General features: G+C 40.7%; 1 protein-coding gene across 1 annotated transcript; it reads left to right on the top strand.

The window, feature by feature from the left end:
* The first annotated feature begins 3,060 nt into the window (after window positions 1–3,060).
* Window positions 3,061–3,366, top strand: LOC138879427 (uncharacterized). The gene has a single exon (XM_070159035.1). The coding sequence runs from the start codon at window positions 3,061–3,063 to the stop codon at window positions 3,364–3,366; it is 306 nt and encodes a 101-aa protein (XP_070015136.1).
* The last annotated feature ends 22,739 nt before the right edge of the window (window positions 3,367–26,105 follow it).

Genomic DNA, 26,105 nt, shown 5'->3' with positions numbered 1-26,105 from the left:
GGTTCTATTCGATCCAGGCTCCACGTATTCTTATGTGTCCTCTTATTTTACCCTGCATTTAGGCGTATCTCGTGATTCTTTAAGTTCCCCTATTTATGTTACTACTCCTATGGGAGATTCTCTTATTATGGACCGCATTTATCAGTTGTGTTTGATTGTTCTTAGTGATTTTGAGACCAAAACTGATTTATTATTGCTCAGCATGGTAGATTTTGATGTTATCTTGGGCATGGACTGGTTGTCGCCCCATTATTCTACTCTTGATTGTTACGCCATACCATGATGCCGGCTATGCTAGGTTTAATATGATTAGAGTGGAGAGGTACTTTGCATTACACTCCCAATAGAGTTATTTCATTTCTTAAAGCTCAGCGAATGGTTGAGAAGGGGTGTGATGCATATCTAGCTTATGTGAGAGATGTCAATATTGATACCCCTACAATTGATTCAGTCCCAATAGTGCAGGATTTCCCTGATGTGTTTCCAACTGATCTTCAGGGCATGCCGCCGGACAGAGATATTGATTTTGGTATTGATTTGTTATGGGGCACTCAGCCCATCTCTATTCCTCCTTATCCTATGGCTCCTCCTGAGTTGAAGGAGTTGAAGGAATTGTTACAAGAATTGCTTAATAAGGGCTTTATCTGGCCCAGTGTGTCACTTTGGGGTGCTTCGGTCTTATTTATAAAGAAAAAGGATGGTTCTATGTGTATGTGCATTGATTATCGCTGGTTGAACAAAGTTACAGTGAAGAACCAGTATCCTTTGCCTCGTATTGATGACCTATTTGATCAGGTACAGGGTGCTCGAGTGTTTTTCAAGATTGATTTGCATTCAGGTTATCATCAATTGAAGATTCGGGAGCCAGATATCATGAAGACTGCTTTCAAGAATCGGTATGGTCATTACGAGTTCCTTGTTATGTCATTCGGGTTAACCAATGCCCCAGCAGCATTTATGCATTTGATGCACAGTGTATTCTGGCCATATCTTGACTCGTTCGTCATTGTCTTTATTGATGACATTCTGGTGTACTCCTGAAGTCGGGAAGATCATGAGAAGCACCTGAGGATAGTGCTTTAGACCTTGAGAGAAAAGAAATTATATGCAAAGTTCTCAAAATGTGAGTTCTGGTTGGATTCCATGGCATTATTGGGTTACGTAGTGTTGAGTGAAGGGATTAAGGTGGATCCGAATAAGGTGGAAGCAGTGCAGAGTTAGCCCAAACTATCCTCAGCTATAGAGATCTGTAGTTTTCTTGGTTTGGCGGTTATTACCATCGATTTGTTGAGGGGTTCTCATCTATTACAGCACCTATGGCTAGGCTTACCAGAAGGGTGCTCCGTTCAGGTAGATGGAAGATTGTGAGGAGAGATTTCAAAAGCTCAAGACAACTCTGACTACAACTCCAATATTGATATTGCATACAGGTTCAAGGTCTTATACAGTCTATTGTGATGTGTCGCGAGTTGGCCTCTGCGCGGTGTTGATGCAGGACTATAGGATGATAGCCTATGCATCCAAACAGCTGAAGGTGTATGAAAAGAACTATCATCTCCACGACCTTGAGTTAGCTGCTATTGTTCATGTCTTGAAGATTTGGAGGCACTATTTGTATGGTGTCCCTTGTGAGATCTATACTGACCACCAGAGTTTGCAACATTTGTTCAAGTAGAATGATCTTAATTTGCGTCAGAGGAGGTGGTTAGAGCTGCTTAAGGATTATGATATCACTATTTTGTACTACCCGCAAAAGGCCAATGTGGTGGTCTATGCTTTGAGTCACCGGGCAGAGAGTTTGGGGAGTTTGGCTTATCTACCTGCAGTAGAGAGGCCCATGGCGTTGGATGTTCAGGCCTTAGCCATCTAGTTTGTGAGATTGGATATTTCTGATCCTAGTCGAGTATTGGCTTTTGTGGTCTCTCAGTCTTTTCTTTATGATTATATCAAGGAGCGTCAGTATGATGACCCCCATCTGTTTGTCCTTAAGGACACGGTTAGTGGTCTCTCAATATTTTCTTTATGATTGTATCAGGGAGCGTCAGTATGATGACCCCCATCTGCTTGTCCTTAAGGACACGATTCAAAACGGTAATGCTAAGGAGGTTACTATTGGGGATAATGATGCTTTGAGGTTGCAAGACAGACTATGTGTTCCTAATGTAGATGGTTTGCATGAGTTGATTCTTCAGGAGGCTCACAGCTCGCGGTACTCTATTCATCCAGGTGTCACGAAGATGTATCAGGACTTGAGACAACATTATTGGTGGCGTAGAATGAAGAAGGACATAGTGGAGTATGTTGCTCGGTGTTTAAATTGCCAACAGGTGAAGTATGAGCATTAGCGATAGGGTGGATTGCTTCAGAAGTTAGAGATTCTGGAGTGGAAATGGAAGCAGATCACTATGGACTTCATCGTTGGGCTCCCACGGACTCAGTGGAAGTTTGATAGAGTTTGGGTAATTGTAGATAGGCTGACCAAGTCAGCTCATTTCCTTCCTGTGATGACCACCTATTCTTCCGAGCAGATGGCTTGAGTTTATATACGTGAGATTGTCAGACTTCATGGCATGCCAGTATCTGTCATCTTTGACCAGGGCACACAGTTTATATCACGGTTCTGGAGAGCTATACAGCATGAGTTGGGTACTCGGGTGGATTTGAGCACAGCATTTCATGCCCCAGATGGACGGACAGTCCGAGAGCACTATTCAGATTCTTGAGTATACGCTCCGTGCGTGCGTGATGGAGATTGGAGGTTCTTGGGATAAGCTCTTGCCACTTGCGGAGTTTGCCTACAACAACAGTTATCAGTCCAGCATTTAGATGGCACCGTATGAGGTTCTGTATGGTAGGTGGTGTAGGTCCCTAGTGGGTTGGTTTGAGCCGGGCGAGGCTAGATTATTGGGCACAAACTTGGTTCAGGACACTTTGGAGAAGGTTAAGGTAATTCAGGATGGACTTCGCACAACCTAGTCCAGACAAAAGAGTTATGCAGACCAGAAGGTTCGTGAGGTTTCATTTATGGTTGGAGAGCGGGTCTTGCTTCGGGTTTAACCTATGAAGGGCGTTATGAGATTCAAAAAGAGGGGCAAATTGAGCCCAAGGTTTATTGCTCCCTTTGAGGTGTTGCGACGTGTTGGGAAGGTTGCTTATGAGCTTGCCTTACCTCCCAGCTCGGCAAGAGTTCCTCCGGTATTTCATGTTTCGATGTTGCAGAGGTATCACGATGATCCGTCTCACGTGTTCGATTTCATCTCAGTCCAGTTGGATAAGGATCTATCTTATGTTGAGGAGCCAGTAGCTATATTGGATAGGGAGGTTCAAAAATTGAGGTTAAGAACCGTTGCATCAGTAAAGGTTTAGTGGCGGGGTCAGCTGGGGGAGGAGACGACTTGGGAGACCGAGCAGGATATGCGCAACCGTTATCCTTATCATTTCACCACTTCAGGTATGTCTCTATACTCGTTCGAAGACGAATGAATGTATTAAGAGGGGGGATGTAATGACCCGGCCATTCATTTTCAAAATTTACACTCTGATCCCCTATTAACTGCTGCCCGTATCTATTTTCTGTTATTTTGATTTGCTGGGATGATTTGTTTTGGGATACTTAGTCCCTAAATGAGAGCTTAAGTTTTAGAATTTGGACCGTAGTCGGAATAGTGTGAAAACAGCCTCGGAATGGAATTTCGTCGATTCCGTTAGCTCCATTGGGTAATTTTAGGTTAAGGGACGTGTCCAGATTGTGTTTTTGAGGTTCGTAGCTCATTTAGGCTTGAAACGATGAAAATTGAATTTTTGGAGTATCGGGCCGATAGTGGAATTTTGATATCGGTGTTGGAATCTGATTTCGGATGTTTGAGTAGGTCCATAATGTTGAATATGTGTTGTGTGCAAAATTTGGGGTCAATCAGACATGGTTAGGTTGGTTTCGGCATCGGTTGTAGAATTTTGAAGTTTTAAGTTTTTAAAGTTTGGATTGGAGGGTGATTCGTTATTTTAGCGTGTTTGATGTGATTTGAGGGCTCGACTAAGTTTGTATGGTATTTTAGGATTGGTTATTATGCTTGGTTGAGGTCCCGGGGGCCTCGGGTGAGTTTCGGGTGCTTAACGGATTGGTTTGAGACCTATGTAAGTGGTTGAAGTTGCTGCACCTGGTATTTTCTCACATGCACATTTTGGATCGTAGAAGCGGCTAAGGAGCTTCAGATGTGGAATTGGGCCTTGTCAGCTAGGATCACAAGTGTACTTGGGACCGCAGGAGCGGGCTCGCAGATGCGGCCCAGTGCTAGCAGATGTGGCCCCAGCCTAGTTAAGTGGATATCGCACTTGCGATGGTTTTTCCATAGGTGCAGCACCGCAGGTGCGGTCCTGGGAGCGCAGAAGCGAGAATCACTGGGCAGAAAAAGGGATTTCGAGGGTTTGAAATTTCATATCACAAAATTCAATTTGGATCTCGGTTGAAGGGGATTTTTCTAGTGATTTTGATGGAGAGCTATTGGGTAACTAATCCTAACTCTATTTTGATCATATTAAATTAATCTTTTATTGTATTCTTCATCTAACTAAGGAATTTGAGGGTGAAAGTTTGGGAAAATGGGGGAAACGTTCCCCAATAAAATATTTGAGGCTTGAATGGGAATTAGCTATCGGTTTTGGATGATTTTTTATGAGTGAACTCGTGAGTGAATAGGTGTTCATAAATTGTGACTTTTACCTGATTCTGAGACATGGGCCCAGGGAGGATTTTTGGGCGTTTTCCTATTTTCCTGCCTTAGGTTTGAATTCATTAGCTATATTAGTTACTTGTAGCTATATTTACGTTATGTAATTGATTTGATTAGATTTGGGCCTCTCGGAGTTGGATACTCATGGCAAGAGCGTGATTTTAGATTGATTTGAGCTTGGTTCGAGGTAAGTGTCTTGCCTAACCTTGTGTAGGGGATCTCCTCTTAGTCTTTGGTACTGTTTGATATATGAGCATCATGTACGTGAGGTGACGAGTGCGTACACGGGCTATTTGTTGAAAAATCCTGTTTTCATTAATCAACTATATATGTTTCCTTTAATTGAGCAATACTAGTATATGTAGCTATCCTGTTTTTCCTGGGAAAGCATGCTTATGTGCCTTAACTGTCTTAACTGCCTTAACTACCTACCTGAATTCTGTGCAGCATGTTTAGTGCAAACAATTTCCTGCCTTCTTTGATATGAACTTAATCAAATCTGCATATTTCCTTGTTGAAACTGTTGTTTACGTTGAATGAGTTGTATATTTACTTTGGGACTATAGAACGGTATTCCGGGAGATCCCCCTGCACATTTATGTTTGGGACTAGGGGACGGTATCCTGGGAGATCCCCATGCACTGGATATTTTCTTTAGGGCTATGTAACGGTATTCCGAGAGATCCCCCTGCACATTTACGTTTGGGACTATAGGACAATATTCCAGGATATCCCCTGTTGCTATCTATGTGTACTGAGTTGTTGTTTTTCTGTGATTTCATTCTCGTTAACTGTTAGCATTTATCTTTACTGCAATATTTCATATTATTTTATCTTATTATATATATATACCAGTAGGGCACTGACCAGATCTCGTCACTACTCGACCGAGGTTAGGCTTGGCACTTACTAGGTACTGCTGTGGTGTACTCATGCCCTTTCTTGCACATGTTTTTCGTGTGCCGGTCCAGGTACCTCTTCCCAGCCATATTTCCAGTGAGGCAAGGCAAGCTTAGAGACTTCGAGGTATATCTGCCGCGTTCGCAGACCTAGGAGTCCCTCTCTACTCTTCCCTGAGTTAAAGACTTTCTTGTATTTTCTTTGTCGACAGTTTTTGGAGTTTAGAAGTACTATTTACTTATGTAGCTTGTGATTCATGATATTTCAGTTTTTGGGAGCATTTATGTTCAGTTCAAGAGTGTTGATTGTACATGCCGAGCGACATCTAAGATTTTTAATTAAATTTACCTGTTAAATTGTAAGTTTTCATGTTTTCGTTTCATTTCCGCAAAATGCTAGGCTTACCTAGTCCTAAAGACTAGGTGTCGTCAATGATGGTTCGTGGAGAGAGAACTTGGTTCATGACAAAAAGATACTTGTTCTTGATTGTATCTTTGTTCAACTGCCTATAGTCGATGCACATCCGCATAGTACCATCCTTTTTCACAAATAGAACTGGTGCACCCCAAGGCGGCATACTAGGCCTGATAAACCCCTTATCAAGAAGTTCCTGAAGCTGCTCCTTCAATTCCTTCAACTCAGCTGGTGCCATATGATACAGAGGGATATAAATAGGCTGCGTTCCTGGCACCAAGTCAATATCCTTGTCGGGAGACATGCCCGACAGGTCTGTAGGAAACACATCCGGAAAGTCTCGCTCCACCGGAATAGAATCAATAGTAGGGGTATCAACATCCACATCCCTGACAAAGGCCAAATAAGACAGACACCCCTTCCCAACCATCTGATGGGCCTTCAAATAAGAAATCACCCTACTGGGAACATAATCTAGAGAACCTCTCCACTCAATCATTGGCAAACTCGGCATTGCCAACATCACGGTCTTAGAGTGACAATCCAGAATAGCATGACATGAAGACAACCAATCCATACCCAATATCACATCGAAATGAATCATACCAAGCAATAAGAGATCAACTCTAGTTTCCACTCCCCCAATAGTCATTACACGACCGATATACATGGTCCACAACAATAGTATCGCCCACTGGTGTAGATACATGAATATATGAAACTAAGGACTCATGGGGCATATCCAGATAATGAGCAAAATACAATGATACATATGAATAAGTGGAACCAAGGTCAAATAATACAGAAGCATCCCTGTGGCATACTGAAACAATACCTGTTATGACTGTGTCTAAAGCAACGACATCTGGCCTGGTAAGAACAGCATAGAATAGGGCCTGACTTCCACGTGATCTGCCTCCCCCTCTAGGGCAAGCCCTAGCTGCCTGAGTCCCACCTCGAGTTGGCTGGGCAGGTGGTGAAGTAACTGGTGTTGAAGTCATTGCCTGACTCCTCTGCTGAACTCAACCTCTTGTAAGGCAAGGACAAAACTTCTTCACATGACCCAACTCTCACACTCGAAACATCCCCTCTCTAAAAATTGTGCCAAATACTGAGGCTGACCCCGAGAACCAGAATAACTACCAGAAGAACCTGGTGCAAATGAACCCTGAACTGAAGGTGCACGAGATGAACTCTGATCTGGGAGAGCGCTAAGAGATGACTGATAAGGTCTAGCACTATATGAACCTTGGCTGGATAATGCACCACAATGAACTGGACGAGCCATATAAGTAGGCCTATAAGAATGACCCTTATTGTGATTGGACTCTCCCCCAAAAGGAACACCATCGAATCCACCCGAACCACGAGGCCTCTTGGCCTCCCTCTCCTCATGCTCCTCCTCACTATGGACCAACTCTAGTCGCCGAGCAATGTCAACCACCTCATCGAACGTAGCACCTGATACGCTATCCCGAGTCATAATGAAACGATATTGATAGTAAAGGCGATCTATGAACCTCCTAATCCTCTCCCTCTCAGTGGGAACACCCAATTTTTCATAATTTTTAAAGGCTTTAAATCAATTTATTCCTGCATTTTATTATATATAAATATCCAATAATTATCCTCCAAACTATTTTTATGATAATTTAAACATCTAAACTTATCATTTATACCAACATAATGTTTAAATATTTTTTAGTGCATTTTTTTAATTACATTTGCATTTTTTAAGGCTAAATTGCACATCTTTGCAATAATAGTCCATATTAATGTATATTACATTATTTATGAAGCAAATGACTTTTTATATTTTTATAATGTTAAGTAATTATTTTAATCATTTTAGTGCACAAATGATATTTTTGATATTTATTAATTACTTTTATAAAATATTTATTTATTAAAACATTGGGTATTTAAAGTTTGGCCCCAAATTCACTTTAATTTCGGACCTAAACTACCCAGACCTTTTCCCAATAACCCCATCCCAATCCTAAGTAACCCAACCCAGTCCAAAACCGACCCCAAACCTTCTCAAATCTCACGGCTCACAACACCTTTCCCACTTTCCTTATATCACCCGACCCTATTTCTCTTTAGTCGCCGCCTTCAAACACCTCTCCCTCTCACAGAAACCCTAGCCGACTCTTAATAAACCTCTCTGAATCTGTATCAACCATGGATTTTTTCATGATTCTCTTACCTTTTGTGTGTTATGTCACCATCTCCTACGAACCTATGTTATCTCCTAGTACTTCCCTAAACATGGCAAGCACTAAATCCCAGATTTCAGCCATTTCCCTTTTGACCGTTTGAATCTGGACATGAATCTCATCCATACACTTCACGGCCATGGCTATATGGGTCTGAATAGCCGAGATTTTGGCCAATTTTTTATTTCTGTCAACTAGGTTTGACTTTCCCCGTTGTTCCTTACAAATTCTTGACTGATACTTTTCCTTTTCTGTCTTTGACTACTATTTTCCTTATTTTCCTTACAATTTGTGTGTTCCCTATTGATTTACTGAACCCGTTTGATTTATGCCCTAAAACCGTTTCTAATTGATTCCAGAATATTTTTTTACTTATTTGTCTCTGAATAATTTATTTTCCATGTTTACTTATTCGATTTCTACACTATATAAACCCCCTGCCCCATTCCCCTTTAGGACAGACTCTGAATTACTATAACCTTACAAGATTTAAAAGCTTTACTCTATTATTTCATTCTATACTTTGGTTTTGGCTGGCTGAAAGCCAAGGCCATTAAATTCTCGGTTCTTGCTTCACGTTGTAGTTCAAAACACTATGGAGTTTTGTTCGTTCTTGCATTTTTGTTTAGCTGGTAAGTTACTTGACTTTTGCAATTTCATCCTTATGTGCCTCTGATTTTCATGTGTTCTTACTTCTTAATCCATGGCTTAATACGTTCCTAGGTTACTTTTAAGCACCACTCTATTAACTTCAACATTTAATTACTCCTAATGCTACTAGTTCTGAGATTATCTACGCCTAATTGGGTAATCTGAATCTTCGTAAGATTGTTTAGCTAGAGTGTTGATGCCTAAAGGTTCATGAATCTATTCACTTGCTTTGAATCTCTATAATGAATGTCTCACATCTGTAGTAATCTGTGTAAGACTTTCATTGTTAGTCATATTTTTGCTCTTTACTATTGTATCACTCAGCATTCTCACTCGATCACGTACCCCTTTAGTATTTGCATATGATTCAGAACAGTTGTCTCAGCATACTGGAACTGGTGTTTTATGATATTAGGATGGATTTTTTATACAAGTGGATCTTTTTTAGTTAATTAGGCCATTATGGCAATGCTTTAATGCCCAGATCTGCTACTTGGCATGATTTTTACTTTCCACTCTGCTCAGAATCCCTATAGTAATAGTCTTGCATATGTTATGCGTCTTAAATTGTGATTGTGATCTTGCCCCTCTGCTAACATGATGCCCTGTTCCTTCTATAATTGCTTGGCTCATCACAATACTATCTTGTTTCTTGTATACATAGCATAATTTCCAACCATGATTCAACTTGTTTAGTATTGTGTATCTGTGCATAATAACCTTTGTCAATCCTACAAACTTGTTCTTCCTTTAACTCTTTCAGTATGTGGCTGCCTTTGTGTTAACGTGTTGAACCTATTTCTAAGTCTCTATTAAGCCTGCTTTTAAAATTCTATGACTTATTCAATTATTTGCTCTATATGCTCAATTTGGGCATGTTTGTTTAAATCCCTTAATTCTTGTCCCTCAAGCTTGGTCCTTTCTCTTTCACCGGTTACTTGGGCTTTTTGAGTTCTCATTCTTAGCCGATTGAAAGCCAAGGCTATTTAAGTTCTATGATCTGACCTCCCTAGTGTGAGCACTGACCTGGGTTCCTGAAGCCCTTGGAAACTCTGACACACTAGGATCTTGGTGCTATATTCTCAACTCTATTTTCTATCTACTGGGTGAATTAATTGGTTTCTGGCTGCCTTATGTTAATGAGAATGTAATTTCTAGGTTGTTGAATGAAGACCTAGCCTGGCTAGGTGTATCTTTGGGTCTGCTGTAGGCTCCCCATAGTTATTTTACTCTATAATTTATATCATTCATTGGGTCTGTAATAATAATCTTGATAATATTTGGGCCATTAGAAAAATCTGAAAAAGGGGGTTTAACTTAACATTCACATTAAAATGGGTAGTAGATATCTTGCCTAAAGGTGCTTTACTATGCTCAAATATGCTATTATGTTCAGTTATCATGTATTAGAAACCCTGCCTATAGGTATTCAATTCTGCTCAAATTGTGTCATCATGCTCAATCATGTTCGATTATTATGTGGTAGTAATCCTGCATATAGGTTCTTCATTTGGTTCAAATGTGTTCTGCTTTTACTTGTTAGAAACCATGCCTATAGGATACTAATACTTCAATGTGCATGTTGTATAGGATCCTGTTGATTTGCATGCTACCTAATTTACAAATTTGGATACCATGCCTATAGGATCTAAAATCAGTCCCAGTTATGATTATAGAAATCCTGCCTATAGGGTCTAAAATCAGTCCTAATTATTGTCCTGCTCATTTCTTTCAAGTTCTTTTCAATACTGTACTAATTATCATCATTAGAAATCAAGCCTATAGAACTCGATCAAGCAGTTCTGAACATATTCCTGTGATTACCATTATTAGTTACTGCGTGAAGCACCTAGACTCATGCCTATAGGTTTATTCTCTTATACGTATAATTAGTAGGCAACTGCGAAGAAATCGTATTGAGAAAAACGGCTTTTACATATGAAACTGCGTGCTTATTAAAATTCAGAATTACATAGATATATTGCCTATAGGATTCTGCAACCTTAACTTATTTAAAATCCGCCACTATCGATGTTAATTAGTCTGCATGCATTTGTTGTTTAAGTGTGGAGGCTAACTTGACCCCTTAACTGCTTTTATATGAAGTCCAACCTGTTTTGCATGACGATTAGTTTTATCATTTTGAGCAGCCTAAGTTGAAGTCTAGAACTACCTAAATAAAGGTCCAAAGCCTCCTGGACGGTAGGCATGGGACGGGTAGTGCACACATAGGGTACGATTTAAAATCAACTAGTGGGCATTAGGTAACAACTTAAAGATAGTAATCGGGTAGCAGGAGATGATAGTCTGTGCACGATGAATAATATGATCAACATCCCATCTTGAGGGAGTTACGTAGTATTATTTATGTTACACGGGGTGATCCTTTACTTTAAAGAATTCAGGACCCTCAGCTTGTCTTTCATCAATTATTTGTGTTTAATTATGAACTTCCCAAATTCCTTATTTTCTTAGCTTTGATCAAATAGACAAATTCATACAATTGAGTTCGTCTGGGACCCACAGTTGGGGACATCAAAGAGTGCCGAACACCTTCTCTTCGAGGTAATTTCGAGCCCTTACCTGATCTTTGGTGATGCAAACTAGTCAAACAGAGTTATCTGCAAAATAGGTGCCCTAACACACCTCAAACATGTTAGGTGGAGACTCTCTCTTTTAACACCTTCTTTAAAAGAGTTATCACGTGTCGAGACCCGATTTTGCGAGAAAGAGGGGCGCGACACCAACCAAACTGCGTGACGAGCCAACTTTAAAAACCTCATCTCATATTGGGTCACAGACATGCCATCCTGACGTAACTACTCGAACTGCCTACGCAACTCCTCTCTGCAGGTCTGTGGCACAAACTTCTCCAAGAAGAGAACAGAGAACTCATGCCAAGTAAGTGGTGCTGCACCGACTGGCATGCGCCTTCTCATAGGCCTCCCATTATCTAAAGGTTGCCCTAGTAAACTGAAAAGTATGGAACGAGACCCCACTGATCTCCAGAATATCCGCCATGCGAAGAATCCGCTAGCACCTATCCAGAAGTCCTGGGTGTCCTCTGACTCAACCCCACTGAATGATAAAGGTTGGATTTTTCCAAATCTCTTTAGTCACTTTTGCTCATCATCAGTCATAACGGGACCCACCTGGGCCCTAGCAACTGCAACTAGCTAGGCTGGTAGTACCCCCGGTGTCTGAAGTCCCTACATCACCTGCTCTGGAGTATGGGCGGTAGGATTCTGACCCCGTCATGAGAAGTGGTTGGTGTGGCCTGAACAAAAATCGCCTGAGCAAGGCTAGTACACACAGTCAATATCTTAGCCAAAGCCTCCTGAAGGCCTGAAATCACAATGGGCAGAGCTAGTGCCTTAGCTGGCTCCACTTGCTAAACCACATCCAGCACCTGCTCCTAAGCTGGGGCAACTAGTGGATCTACAGGCGCTGCTCTAGCTGCTGTACAAGCAGCACTTGTGCCCCTACCACAACCCCGGCCTCTCGTGGCCCTAACTAGTGATACTCGTGGCTGTCCATCATATCCGGTAGCATGTTTCCTCGCCATCTATAAGAGAATACAATAACAAAAGTTTAGTTCCCAAAATCAACAAATACGTACGACAAGAATACAAGAATGTGAAGTTTCTTAAGGGTTCGGCAGCCTCTCGAAGATTAGTACAGCCATCCCCGTACCGATCCGCAAGATTCTGCTAAACTTGCTCATGACTTGTGAGACTTATATTACCTAGGGTCTGATACAACTTGTCACGACCCAAAACCCAACCTATCGTGATTGTGCCTATCATGCTACTAGGCAAGCCAACTACTCAGACACTTCTAACAATTTCAACTTAAATATACCAAAACAGTTCAAATAAATAAAAATCTCATAAGATGGGATAGAATATCATAACTCAATACATAAGTTTTCCCAAAATTAGGGTGTCACTGAGTACATGAGCATCTATATAATGACATAGTCTAGTACACTATCTGGAAAGTAGGACTAAAATAATAAACTGAAAGATAGGGAAGGAGAGTCAAGGTCTGCGGACGTAAAGCAGCTACCTTAATGATCTCCGAATGCCTTGAATCTTGCCACAAACAATGTGATACAATCAACACGAGATAAAGGAATCAATTTTATATGAAATTACTAAGCTCTTAATTAAAAGTCAAAAAGTCAACTCAAAAGCGACCCCCAGGCCCATGACTTGAAATCCGATAAAAGTCATAAAATATGAACACCCATTCAACCACGAGTCCACCCATACCAAAGTTACTCAAATCCGATACCAAAATCTCGATCAAATCCCCAAAATTCAGTCTAACAACTTTCCTTTATTTTTTTTTTCAATTTTTCAGACCAAATTACTAATTAAATGATGCAATCAAAGACATAAACATAAAATTTAACCAAAACTAATTAAGAATCACTTACCCCAATCACTCCTTTGAAAATACCTTTAAGAATCGACTTCCACCGAGCTCCCAAAATAAAATTGTGAAATAAACTCAAACCCTCATTTTTGAGATTTAATATTTTGCCCAAAAGTCGTTAATCGCGATCGAAGAAATTGCCTCTCGCTCGCGAAGCACAACTCAGCTGCCCAAAAAGTTCAAGCCTATGCGAACGCGTCAGTCCTCACGCAAACACGAAGAATTGTTTCCCTCAACCTACGTGATCACGTCCCTCTTCATGTGATCACGAAGAACAACGCATGACCTTAGTTGTTGCTTCACTTCCTCTATGGGAACGCGACCTAGCTCATGCGTCCGCGATGCACTGACTCCTCTGGCTTATGCAATCACGTACCATAAATGGTGATCGCAAAGAACAATTGCCTTAGCTTCCCCAACTAGCCTACACGATCGCGGACCTTCCCACGCGATCGCATACAAGGAAACCAGAAACAGACACCAGAAAACTTCAGCCATAAGACCAAGTCTAAAATTAATCCCTTAACCATCTAAAACTAACCCAAGGCCCCCGGTACCTCAATCAAATATACCAGCAAGTCCTACAGTATCATACGAACTTAGTCGAGCCTTCAAATCACATCAAACAATGCAAAAATCATGAATCGCGCATCAATTCAAGCCTAATGGACTTATGAACTTCTAGTTTTAACATTCGATGTTGAAACCTATTAAATCATGTCTGATTGACCTCAAATTTTTTCGCACACATCAAAAATAAGACAATGAACCTATTTTGACTCCCAGAACCCAAATCCGAGTCCTATAACCACAAAGTCAACTCTCGGGAAAGCTTCTAAATTTTCAAAGCTTCAAAATTTTAACTTTCGCCATTTCAAGCCTAATTCAACTATGGACCTCCAAATCATTATCCGGACACACTCTGAAGTCCAAAATCACCCAACGAGCTAACGGGACCATCAAAACTCTATTCCGAAGTCGGTTACACATAAGTCAATATCTGATCAACCTTTTCAACTTAAGCTTCCAACCTTGTTCTAAGTGTCTCAACTCATTCCGAAACATCCCCGGAACCGAACCATCTACCCAGGCAAGTCACATACCAACTAATAAGCATAAAATGAACAGTGAATGGAGGAACGAGGCTACAACCCTCAAAATAATTGGCCGAGTCGTTACATATAAAAACTAAAAAATGTAAATCACAATAAATTCTTTAATGCATAGAGAAGATTCATAAAGCGGTTCTCAACTAATATAGGATTGAGACTTAGTTTGCTTGTAATCGGTATGAGTTAAGCATATAGTTCATTGTCTTTTGGAGTCTCTCTATAGGCGTGCATAATAGCAGAGCCATTGCTCTTAGGGTGATGAGGGGTCTCTTCTGCCTATGAGCAGAGGCGGATCGAGGATTTTGGCAGGATGGGTACACTATTAAGAAGAGGATTATAAATTTTACGGGTTCAACTTTTACTTCTTACTATTGCTCATCCATTACACTTTTGGAATTATAAGTTCAAAATTATTATTTTTCAAAATAGTAATTTTCTTACATCTATATCTATTTTCCATGTTGAAAATATTGGGATCGTTAGAACCCATTGACTATATACTACATCATACACTACTACTTATTTTAACATACACATTTTGTTTAATCATTTAAGATTCTACAGTGACAAAAGAAGAATACGAATTTCAATGTTTGAAAATTTTGAAAGAATAAACCAAACGAAAAAAGAAATAAAAAGAAAAAGTACTTAATTAATACGTAAAAAATGACACCGCACGCGCCCATCTCCCGTGGCCGTCTAGTTCTAAAAGAAAAAAGAAAAATAACAAGATTGACATAAGATTTGAACTCATAACCTCACTTAGAGAGGTACACCCAATAACCATCACATTATATAATATTTTGAGCATGAATGCATATACTATACATATATTTAAATATTTTTAAAAATATATGACATTACTATACATGATTTAGGAAAAGAAGCATGAATTTACGTGCCCCATGGAACTCCCTAGATACGCCTCTGCCTATGAGCATTTGTACGAAGAATGGAATCTCATACAAACTAGCTAGTCGGCGTTTACGTTAAAAATCACTTGCATTAAGGACATTATAATCCTCCTTTAATTGGCATTTGGACCTGCAACGCGAAGCTTACGTAGCAGAGTTCACGTAGGTAGAGTTGTACCCAACATCACTATGATTTATAGATTTTTTCTTTCTGCACCTTTTAATAAATATACCTATGTTTAAAGCTTTCTTTTAGATTTTTAGTGATTGACACATGCATCAAGTATATACTTATATATTGAATCCACCTTTGAACGTAAAGAATGAATCTTAAAGTACGAAGAAGGAGAACTTGCTCATTCTTTCATATCCAAAGAAGTACTGGGCTATGGTATTATTCAATATAGGTTAAAAATCTATCATGTAATTCGAGGGACAGTGGAAGTTCTTCAATTCTTCCTAGAAGCAGAAGTAAAAAATTAATTTCAAATTTATTAAGAAATCTTTTCTGGAGAAACATACCAAAAATGAATTTAAACTCTGATAGCCTGTTTGGCTCAGCTTCTAGAAGCCAAAAACACCTTTTTTTCTCCGAAAAAAGCATTATTTTAGAGATTTGATGTGTTCGACCAAAAACTAAAAGTGTTTTTAAATAGAATAAGTAGTTCTTATGCTATATGGAACAACTATAACTTTCTGCTTCTTTCGAAAAGCAGAACCAAAAAATTAATTTTCTCAAGACATAAATATCCTTACAAAAAAATTATATTTACCAGACTACCTCTCATTAATTTATCCCATATATCTGTCAAATCTATATACAACTCTCTTCTCCTCTTTCCCCTTTTAGTTTAACTATATTTATACTGATTAGTTTCTCGACAAGTGCATTGCACGTGTATGCCAAGAGCCATGTAAATATATATAATTTTTGTAAAATAACATTAATATTATTAAAATAAGTCTTTGAGTAAGTAAATATATTTAGAAGAATAAAACACAAATTTATGTCAATGATGAATATGATGAATCGTCGAATGATGACTTATAGGATAACAAAAGATGCATTCAAGAATGTTTTGCAACTTATGAATATATGATGATGATGATATATTATAAATATATCCCAAATTCACATAGAAAAATATTTTAATATTAACTACTAATATTTTGTAAAATGTAATAAAACTAAAGAAAGTCAATCTATAAGCTATTGCACTAAACACACCTCCATTTTCATACTCTAGTTAGTAAAATATTTGGTAACCAGTTTATTTTGCTTCTCCAATCATGTTTCTTCAAAATTTATACATTTTATATTGGTTGAGTCGATGCAGCGCATTTACCTCTCGTTTCTAAAGTCGTTCCCCGTGATAACTTTTCTTCAATATAAAAGTTATTGATATTTTTTTTTGTATGAGAAACAATGTAATATATTCGAACATGTACATATAAATACACGCACATGCACATTATTATATGTATATGTGTAGATGATTTTGTATTACATTTTAGATATAAAATGTCCTCTCCTTACTGGTCTATTGGCTATATATGTGGCATTACTTACATGTGGTAATCTTAGTAATTGTGGAGTACAATAATATCGATCTGAAATAATTTTGTTATACCAATTATTTTAATGCTCTCATGATTTGCTATGTTTAATTTCCATGCGTTAGATACAACATATACTTTCATCTTCCACATATTATCTAACATCTTGCACCGATAGTACCTAATTTTCGTTGGTATATTGATATAATTCTAATTAGTCAAAAGCAGAAATATTATAAATTATATGATTAAGTAATCCAATATAATTAATATGTTAAACAGTACAATATAATTTTATATCGAATAAAGTATTTTATAGCTGAGCATGCATTTGTTGTGCTTTTCAATTTATGTTTACAAAAACAGTTTAGTTCATATTTAGAAAGAAATAAACTACATGGAAGGTCACATTGTTAGAATTCTCTTTCAAGTATTGCCAAACAACTGTACCTAAAATGTGAATAATGTCCACATTAATATTTTGTGCAACAACAATTTCAATCGGCAAACTCACATACTATCACCAAGCTATCACATACCATACAACAAAATCACAAAATGTGATTAAGTTTTAAAACCCTAGACTCTCAATTCAAGTGCAGTTGCATGCACTTTCTCCTTTCTAATAATCTAATTATTCATCATGTTTATTTTATTTATTTTTTCACTTTCCTCTACCTAGCAACCTATATTATTGTTGGAAAACGGACATTATTTTACTCTTTGGTGCAAAAAGCCAAATTGGAGTCAATAGGATTTAGATTTAAAAGGTAAACCTTATGTGTTTATTGAAAGACTTCTCAATGAAATTAAAAAATTTAAAAACTTAAATATGCTTTTCTATAAAAAGATAATATCTGGATGAATCCAAATATAAAATTCAGTTGCATGGTTATGTACTTGAGCAGAGAAAAAGGAGCAAATTAATCAAAAGGCTTAAGCAATATCTGAAATATTGTAGATAAACATATATGGTCCTTCTAAATAAAGTACCTCATATTAGATAATAACTTGAAATTAAAGTTTCACGTGAACTTGTGCATGTAACTATAGAATGCCAATTAATAAATTTGAGTTTAGCCATGGAACGAAGTTAATTTTAAGGAATTTTTACCTCCAATAGCAAAGATTGATAGCATATTTATTTTAAATAAATACTTTTTAAAAAAAATATATTCTATAGATACCTTTTGATTTTTATAGTCAAATATCTTTTTATGGCTACCTCCTACTCTTAAGCCATAAAATATTCTTTGTATTACTTTTCTCTCTCATTCTTTCAAATTTTTGAGAGTAGCGTGTGCGTGCTTGTCAGGGTGAAATTCCATTGCCAATTTTCGAAACGCTTGTTTAATATCTTTGTTGCTCGCGCTTCGTGTTAACCCTAATATTTTTTAGTGATCCATTGTTTGTTGTTTTCAGCTAATTATTCTGTCAATTTGGAGGAAGTGGAAATGGAGGTTTCAGAGGTTATGTATGTATAACTATGGCAGAAAAAGAGAGAAGTACGTGACCTTGTGGAGCTTCCATGGCCGTGAGCTCTTCGTCAATCGCTGTAAATGTTAAAGCCACTTGATTCGACGATTTTTCTCTTTCCTTCTCAACGATTCGAAGATTGTCTTTTTTTTCATTGTATTTCAATGTATTCCTGTCACGACCCAACCCCCGAACCCGGTCGTGATGGCGTCTCTCATGAAGACAAGGTCATCCAGACCAAAACGGAACACCTCTTTTAAATAGTTAATCATCATAAACAGTAATAACATATAATATAATACTCATAAATTGCGGAATTTAACGATAATAACCGCAATAACCATCCCGACACAGCCCAAACCGGGGTGTCACAAGTCATGAGCTACTACAGAATCTGCTATAGGTCTACAAAGTACGAATTCGATACAACAGTTTGAAGAAAACATAAATGATAGAGGATAACAAAGACAAGGGACTGCGGACGTCAACAGCTACCTCGTAACTCCAAATCACCGCCTAGACTGGACGGAATCAGTGCTTAGGTGGGGACTCTGCTATGCCTGAATCTGCACACACGGTGCAGGGAGTAATGTAAGCTCCGACTCAGTGAGTAATAATTATAAATAATGGCTGAAAGAATAAAAACACGTAAAGTCACAAAGTAATTCCATATCAAGCAGTAAAAATCACTTAAAGTAGTAAATCAGTGAAGAAATCAAATGATATTTCTTTTTAAAACAAGTAAATCCGGTAATTTTACAGGTAAATAACAAGCAAAAATCCGCCCCTCGGGCACAATATCAATCGCTCAGCATAGAATCAGCCCCTCGGGCTCACTCTCAGTACAATACTAGCCCCTAGGGCTCAGTATCAATCACTCATAATAGTATCAGCCCCTCGGGCTCACTCTCATAATAGTATCAGCCCCTCGGGCTACCTCACAATAACTCATATCAGCCCCTCGGGCATAACATCAATCACTCAGAACAATGGGCACCCGCGCTCACTGTGGGTGTGCAGACTCCGGAGGGGCCCCTTACGGCCCAAGCGCTATATCAAGCCACCTCATGGCATCATCACTCAGTATATCCTCACATCACTCAAGCCACCGCGTGGCATATAAAGTATCCCAGGTCGTCGGCCTCATATCACTCGGCCTCACATCACTCAAACCACCTTGTGGCATATAAAGTATCTCAGGCCCTTGGCCTCATATCACTCAACATATCCTCACATATGGCCCTCGGCCTAACTCAGTCCAAAAATCATCACAAGCCCCTTGGGTATTAGTAAAACAGTAGTTCTCAGCCCAAAACATAATGTAGAAATATCATTTAAGTTTCAAATCTGAGTAAAAGTGGCTGAGTTTGTAAAACAGTAGATATCAACAAGACTGAGTTCAAATTATAAGTCAAGCAGTGAGGAAACAATGATAAAAATCCCCGAAGGGTTCAAATAATTGGCACGAAGCCCAAATATGGCAATCAGCCCAAATCATGATGATAACAAATGAATTTCAGTCAAATATGTGGTAAAATCATCAATTGGGACGGACCAAGTCACAATCCCCAGTAGTAAAAGACCCCCACGCTCATCATCCAACGCGTATCTTGCCTCGATATAGCACTACAATGTGCATTTCGGGGTTTCAAACCCTCGGGACATCATTTACAACCATTACTCACCTCGAACTGGCTAATTCTCTAGCTCGCGACGCCTTTGTCCCTCGAATTGGCCTCCACGCGCGTCGAATCTATCCAAAATCAGAACGAATACGTCACAATATTCTAAGGGAACAAAGCCCAAGCGAAAACATTCGAAAAATATCAAAAATCCCAAAATTAGCAAAACCCGAGCCCCAGGCCCACATCTCGAAATCGGGTAAAATTTAAATTTTCAGAATCCTCATACCCTCACGAGTCTAACCATACCAAAATTATCCAATTCTGGTACCATTTGATCCTTCAAATCATCATTTTACATTTTCGAAAGGTTTCACAATTTTCTTCCCAAATTCCATCCCAAATCACGAATTAAATGATGAATTCAGTGATAGATTCATGTATTCTAGCCAAATATGAGTTAAAATCACTTACCCCGATGAATTTCTTGAAAAACCTTCGAAAAATCGTCAAAATCCGAGCTCTCTAGGTCAAAATATTAAATAAAACCCAAAACCTCATATTTAAAGGTACCCCTCAGATTTCAGCTACCGCGGGCCGCACCAAATCGACCGCGGTCCACACAAGCCAGTGCGGTCCGCGCAAAATGACCGCGGCCGCACATGCCTTCCTCTACAGTGACAGACTTTAGTATTTTAGCCATATCGTTTCTCCAGATGTCCAAATTGCAATATCTTTACCTTTATGGAAACTAGACACGAAGGGCTAAAACTTTTGTTTTTGAATCACCTCAAAATTCCTTGTAGATCAAAAGATATGAGCTTCCGAAGTTGGACCAGCGGGAAGGTTCTTCACCGCGGTCGCGCACACTTTTGTGCGGTCCGCGCGACACCTACCGCGGCCGCGGCTGCTTTTGTGCGGTCTGCACAGCACTCACCGCAAGCACACTCATTTTTGTGCGGACCGCGTGGGTGAGTTCCGGGGCCTGCAACCCTCCTGGACCTGCTACAGCTATGATTTTCTGCCTAAAACATCCCGGAACCTACCCTGGACCCTCGAAACTTCATATTAATTGTACCAACACATCCCATGATATCGTTCAAACTTGTTCAGCACTTCGGAACACTTACAACAACATCAAATCACCAATTTAACATAGGATTCAAGCCTATGAACTCCAAGAACTCTTAAATTATGCTTTCGATCAAAAGGTCTATCAAATCTCGTCCGAATGACTTGAAATTTTACACACACATCCCAAATGACGCAACGAAGCTACTGCAACTCTCGAAATTCCATTCCGACCCCTATATCAAAATCTCACCTATCAACCGGAATTTGCCAAAATATCAATTTCGCCAATTCAAGCCTAAATCTTCTCTACAACTCCAAAACTCATTCCGATCGCGCTCCTAAGTCACAAATCACCTCCCGAAGCTAACCGAACTACCGGAACTAACTTCCGAGCCTTCTAACACATAAGTCGACATCCGGTTGACTTTTCCAACTTAAGCCTTCTTAAAAGAGACTAAGTGTCTCATTTCTTACCAAATCCTCTCCGAACTCGAACTAATCAACCCGATTACATAAAACACAGATAACGAAGCGTAAAGAAGATGAAATGGGGGAAACGGATCGGTAACTCATGAGACGACTGGCCGGGTCGTCACATCCTCCTCAACTTAAACAAACGTTCGTCCTTGAATGAGTCAAGAAACATACCTGAAGCCTCAAACAGATGAGGATATCTACTCCGTATCTCCCGCTTAGTCTCCCAGGTAGCCTCCTCCACGAGTCGTCCTCTCCACTGCACTTTCACTGAAGTTATATCCTTTGACCTCAACTTCCGAACCTGGCGACTCAAAATAGCTACTGGCTCCACATCAAAGGTCAAATCATCATCCAACTGAACCGTGCTGAAGTCCAAAACATGAGGCGGATCCCCAATATACTTCCGGAGCATAGAAACATGAAATACTGGATGCACACTCGATAGTCTGGGTGGCAAAGAAAGCTCATAAGCCACCTCCCCAATCCTCCAAAGCACCTCAAAAGGCCCAATGAACCGCGGACTCAACTTGCCTTTCTTCCCAAACCTCATAACACCCTTCATGGGCAAAACCTTCAGCAAGACCTTCTCACCAACCATTTAGGACACATCTCAAACCTTCCGGTCAGCATAACTCTTCTGACGCGACTGCGCTGTACGAAACCTCTCCTGATTCACCTTCACCTTCTCTAAGGCATCCTGAACCAAATCTATCCCCAATAGTCTAGCCTCGTTGGGCTCGAACCAACCAACTGGAGATCTACACCGCCTTCCGTACAAAGCCTCATACGGAGCCATCTGAATACTCGACTAGTAGCTGTTATTGTAAGCAAACTCTGCAAGCGGTAGAAACTCATCCCATGAACCTCCAAAGTCAATAACACAAGCACGCAACATGTCCTCCAATATCTAAATCGTACGCTCGAACTGTCCGTCCGTCTGAGGATGAAAAGCTGTGCACAACTCCACCTGAGTACCCAACTCTCGCTGAACAGATTTCCAAAACTGGGAAGTAAACTGAGTACCTCTATCTGAGATGATGGAGACCGGAACACCATGCAACCGAACAATCTCCCGGATATAAATCCCTGCCAACCGCTCTGAAGAATAGGTAGTACACCCAGGGATGAAGTGCGCGGACTTGGTCAGCCGATCCACAATCATCCAAATAGCATCGAACTTCTTCAAAGACCGAGGAAGACCACTCACAAAATCCATGGTGACTCTCTCCTACTTCCACTCGGGAATATCTATCTGCTGAAGTAAGCCACCCGGTCTCTGATGCTCATATTTCACCTACTGACAATTGATACACCAAGATACAAATCCCACGATATCTTTCTTCATTCTTCTCCACCAATAGTGCTGCCTCAAATCCTGATACATCTTCGCAGCACTCGATGGATAGAATTCCGCGAGCTATGGGCCTCTTCCAGAATCAACGCTCTAAGCCCATCCACATTGGGAACACAATCCAGCCTTGCATCCTCATCACACCATCATCACCGATGGTCACATCTCTGGCATCACTATGCTGAACTCTGTCCTTAAGGACAAGCTAATGCGGATCATTATACTGGCGCTCTTTGATGCGATCATATAAGGAAGACCGAGAAACCACACATGCCAACACCTGACTGGGCTCCGAAATATCCAATCTCACGAACCGATTGGCCAAGGCCTGAACATCAACTGCAAGGGGTCTCTCCCCATCTGGAATATATGCCAAACTCCCTATGCTCACTGCCTTTCGGCTCAACGCATCGACCACCACATTGGCCTTTCCCGAATGGTACAATATAGTGATATCATAATCCTTAAGCAACTCCAACCATCTCCGCTACCTCAAATTAAGATCCTTTTGCTTGAACAAATGCTGAAGACTGCGATGATCAGTTTAACACCTCACAAGATACGCCATACAAGTAATGCCTCCAAACCTTCAATGAATGAACTATGACAGCCAACTCCAAATCATGAACGGGGTAGTTCTTCTCATGGGGCTTCAACTGACGAGAAGCATAAGCAATAAATCTACCCTCCTGCATCAAGACACAACCAATCCCAACTCTCGAAGCATCACAATACATAGTATATGAACCTGAAGCTGATGGCAAAACCAACACTAGAGCTGTGGTCAAGGCTGTCTTGAGCTTCTGAAAGCTCTTCTCACACTCGTCCGACCATACAAATGGAGCACCCTTTTGAGTCAACTTGGTAAAGGGCGATGCAATGGATGAAAATCCCTGAACAAACCGGCAATAATAGCATGCTAACCCAAGAAAGCTACGAATCTCTGTGGCTGAGGACGGTCTAGGCCAACTCTGAACCCCCTTTATCTTCTTTGGGTCAACCTGAATACCCTTGCTGGACACCACGTGTCCCAAGAAAGCCACTGTACTAAGCCAAAACTCACACTTGGAGAACTTTGCATAAAGCTTCTCCTCCCTCAATCTCTGCAACACAACTCTCAAATGCTCCGTGTGATCCTCCTGACTATGCGAGTACACCAGGATATCATCAATGAATACTATAACGAACGAATCAACATAAGGCCGGAACACGCTGTTTATCAAATGTATGAATGTCTCTGGGGTATTGGTTAGCCCGAAAGACATAACAAGAAACTCATAATTACCATCTCTGGTCCTAAAAGCAGTCTTAAGAATATCTGAATCCCTGATCTTCAACTGGTGATAGCTCGAACGGAGATCAATCTTGGAGAACACTCTCGCTCCCTAAAGATGATCAAATAAATCATCAATGTGAGGCAAAGGATACTTGTTCTTAATTGTTACTTTGTTCAATTGCCTATAATCGATGCACATTATCATTGTGACATCCTTCTTCTTCACAAATAGAACGGGCGCACCCCAAGGTGACACACTAGGCCGAATAAACCCCTTATCTAGGAGTTCCTGAAGTTGTTCTTTCAATTCCTTCAACTCTGCTGGTGCCATACGATAAGGCGGAATAGAAATGGGCTGAGTGCCCGGCACCAGGTCAATAACAAAATCAATATCCCTGTCCGGTGGCATGCCCGACAGGTCTGCAGGAAAAACATCGGAAAAATCCCTCACAACTGGAACAGAATCAATACTAGGAGTCTCAGCTCCAACATCCCTCACAAACGCTAGATATGAAAGGCAACCCTTCCCAACCATACGTTGGGCCTTCAAGAAGGATATCACTCTACTAGGAACATAATCAGTCACACCACGCCACTCGATCCGCGGTACACCCGGCATAGCCAAAGTGACTGTCTTAGCATGACAGTCTAGAATAGCACGACACGAAGACAGCCAATCCATGCCCAAAATGACATCAAAATCCACCATGCTCAATAGCAATAGATATACTCGGGTCTCTAGACCCCCAATAGTCACCACACATGACCGGTACACACGGTCTACAATAACAGTATCGCCCACCGGGGTAGATACATGAACAGGTAAAGCAAGAAACTTACGGGGCATACCCAAATAACGAGCAAAGTATGATGACACATAAGAAAAGGTGGAACCGGGATCAAATAATACAAAGAAATCTCTGTGGTAGACTGAAAAAATACCTGTAATGAGAGCATCCGAAGCAATGGCGTTGGGTCTACCCGGGAGTGCATAGAAACGGGTCTGACAGCCCCCTGATCGACCTCCCCCTCTGGGGCGACCCCTGGCTGCCTGACCTCCACCCCTAGCTGGCTGGGCGGGTGGTGAAGTAACTGGAGCAGAAGTCAAGGGCTAACCCCTCTGCTGGGATGAACTAGCAATAAGACGAGGACACTGCCTCCACAAATATCCAAACTCTCCACACTCAAAATAACTCCCAGGTGCTGGAGAAGGGGACTGAAGGGAATCCCTCGTACCGGAGTGACCAGTTGATACACTCGGCATAGAAGAACCCTGAGCTGACGGGGCACGAGATGAACTCTGGACTGGAAGGGCACTGAGTGATGACTGGTCCAGCTGAGATCCATGATGACCTTGACCCGAAGATGCTCCGCGATACTCTAGGTGGGCTGACTGAGCAGGCCTGAAAGAACGGCCTCTACCATGCTGAAACTTGCCCCTCGAAGAAGCAACACTATAACTGCCAGATCCTCGAGGCTTCTTGGCCTCCCTCTCCTCTCGATCGTAACGGCGAACCGTCTCAATCTCGGAGCGATATCGACCACCTCCTCGAACGTAGCACCCAACACCCTCTCTCAGGTCATAAGAATACGGAGGTGATAGTTAAGGCCATCAACAAATCTCCTGATCCTCTCACGATCTGTCGGAACCATCCAAATGGCATGATGAGCCAACTCAGAAAACCTCGACTCATACTGTGACACAGTCATATCCCCCTGTCGCAACCACTCAAACTGTCTACGCAGCTCCTCTCTGCGGGACTACGGCACATACTTCTCCAAGAAGAGAGTGGAGAACTGCTTCCAAGTAAGGGGCGCTGCTCCAACCAGCCTACGCCTCTCATACGCCTCCCACCATGGGAAGGCAGCCCCAGTAAACTGAAAGGTGGTAA

Source organism: Nicotiana sylvestris, chromosome 10, assembly GCF_000393655.2.
Source record: "Nicotiana sylvestris chromosome 10, ASM39365v2, whole genome shotgun sequence".
NCBI lineage: Eukaryota > Viridiplantae > Streptophyta > Magnoliopsida > Solanales > Solanaceae > Nicotiana > Nicotiana sylvestris.
Note: the sequence above shows the minus strand (reverse complement) of the source record. Positions and strands in the feature narration are given on the sequence as shown.